Here is a 2,304-nt window from a genome sequence, read left to right as displayed (position 1 = left end):
AACTGTTCTTTTGTTGACATTATATAAAAACACAGCTGCTAAACTACTATTTTAAAATGCTGGGACATGACCCATGTTATAGACAAAATTAAAATGAAAAAAAAAAAAAAAGACTGTGGGCCAACTAGAAAGAGTGAATAAAGTCTAAGAAAAAGAAAGTGTGGCTACTATCAGGTATATGACCAGTAAGAAATAAACCCAAAATGGAGCTGAATGTAATTTAAACCAAGAAAACAAAATAGAAGGCACAGCCAGGTTGTCCTCAACTTCAAGACAATATAAGTTAAGTAAAGGAGTTGGAGCTTCAAGTTCTCCGAAATGAGTCTATAACACACACACATTATTCTACATTGTGCTATGAGTTTAAAATGGCAATAGTAAAGACCAGAGTAGAGTCCATACAAGTCTGAGAGGATTACAGATAACCTTCAGAAGTCAGCAAAGCATCACAAAGTAACCAAAGTTTCTAACCTTTGTTTCTGATGTTTTGTCTTGTCTGATGAAGAAAGGGTTAAAATGTGAATTTTTTTTTTTTGACCTCAGTTTTTGCTGTTTAATCTTGGTGACTACATTTCTTTTTGTTTAATCATTTGATAGTCTTTCAGATCACTCAAGACTGAGCACTGGTTGCTTTTTTTGTACCTGAACTTTACAAGTGTAATGTTGCTATCCAATAAAACGTTTACATTGAAACCAGAGAGGGATTATTAAAAATTCAGATTCCTTATATGATAACAGACATGGATGTTGACATAGAAAATGAGCTGCACATTCATTTCTAAAAGTGTCTGTAATTTTTCTCCATTAGTGAAATGGTGTCATTGGGAAATAGATATAAATTAATAGAAAATTAGTACTGTCATAGTTGTTATTTTAGAGCCCTACTTGCAATGAGAATCCTAAACATCTGCCAAACCATGAAAGACATTTCAAAATCTTCCTAATTTATCTTCTACTTAGCGCTAATATTTTCCAGTAAAAGAGATAGCAGAGGAAACAAAACCCTAGCAAATAGGCTAAAGTAGAACATATTAGTATATCAAAAGGTAATGGAGCCAGTCATGATTATATGTTGTGTATAATCTACATACTTGAATTATAGTACGTCCATGTTTACACAGAGATAATCCTTTCTAGGCATCTTATGTATAGCTCCTAGGTATTATGAAAGTGAATATCATCTCTATATTTATATATTTAACCTTTTTATGAAGTACAAGAACTACACTTTGGTTCTGGTTTTAATTGGATTTCTTTTTTTATTCCTTTACCTTGGAGGTCAAGATATCTTTATGACAGAAGAACAGAAGAAATACTATAATGCAATGAAGAAGCTGGGGTCCAAGAAACCACAAAAACCAATTCCGAGGCCAGGGGTAAATACAAACAGACACCACACACACACACACAAACATATTTTCATTGTTTTAAAATTTTATTCATTTTTCATACAATATATTTGAGCATGATTTTCTCCTCTCTCAACTCCTCCCAGAGCCGTTGTAGGCTCAAAGTTGTAGATAATACTTTAGATTTTATTCAGCATTCTGTCTCACTTTTGGTTTCTTTTGCAGAACAAATTCCAAGGATGCATATTTGACTTAGTAACAAACCAAGCTTTTGATATTACCATCATGGTTCTTATCTGCCTCAATATGGTAACCATGATGGTAGAAAAGGAGGGGCAAACTGACTACATGAGTTATGTGCTATACTGGATCAACGTGGTCTTCATCATCCTGTTCACTGGGGAGTGCGTGCTGAAGCTGATCTCTCTCAGGCATTACTACTTCACTGTGGGATGGAACATTTTTGATTTTGTGGTAGTGATCCTCTCCATTGTAGGTAAGGCCGTTTACTAATCAAATCTTAACTTTGGATAAAGTCCATATGTGTTCTAAGAAGTGTCTGCATGTTTGAGATCCGTTTTACTGTAGAATAATTAGTGTGGTAGAAGGAAGTAGATTTCGAAGAAAAGCAAAGTTTTGTGCAATAACTCCCAAGTTCAAGCCCTAGTCCTGAAAGCCAGAAAGGTGGGTCTGTCAGAAAGAATCCCTATTGAGATTAGGTTCCAAATCTGCCTCAAGAAGCCTCATTATTGACATCTATTCACAGATGTGTCTTGGAAGCCTATGAAGAATTTGAAATTATTTTTAGTTTTAGCAGGGACAAGGCTAATTGATATAGATACCGGCCTGTTTTTTAAATTCATCCTAGGATAGCAAAAACTCTTCTCAAGGATAAAAGAACCTCTGGTGGAATCACCATGCCGGACCTAAAGCTCTACTACAGAGCAATTGTGAT

The 2,304-nt window shown here is 34.8% G+C and overlaps 1 protein-coding gene and 1 long non-coding RNA gene across 5 annotated transcripts in view; one reads left to right on the top strand and one right to left on the bottom strand.

Annotated features, from left to right (window-relative positions):
- LOC110308243 overlaps window positions 1-2,304 on the bottom strand; it is a 64,069-nt gene that overhangs the window by 17,479 nt on the left and 44,286 nt on the right. The gene's annotated exons all lie outside the window — the stretch shown is intronic.
- Window positions 1-2,304, top strand: part of Scn9a (sodium voltage-gated channel alpha subunit 9) — a 152,273-nt gene that overhangs the window by 143,316 nt on the left and 6,653 nt on the right. For both annotated transcript variants that reach the window (XM_021180644.2, XM_021180636.2), the window contains exons 25-26: window positions 1,272-1,376; window positions 1,575-1,845. In XM_021180644.2, coding sequence (XP_021036303.1) covers window positions 1,272-1,376; window positions 1,575-1,845 — 376 coding nt within the window. The remainder of the gene's footprint in view (window positions 1-1,271; window positions 1,377-1,574; window positions 1,846-2,304) is intronic.

This window comes from Mus caroli, chromosome 2 (genome assembly GCF_900094665.2).
Source record: "Mus caroli chromosome 2, CAROLI_EIJ_v1.1, whole genome shotgun sequence".
NCBI lineage: Eukaryota > Metazoa > Chordata > Mammalia > Rodentia > Muridae > Mus > Mus caroli.
This window is presented reverse-complemented; position numbering and strand designations above follow the sequence as displayed.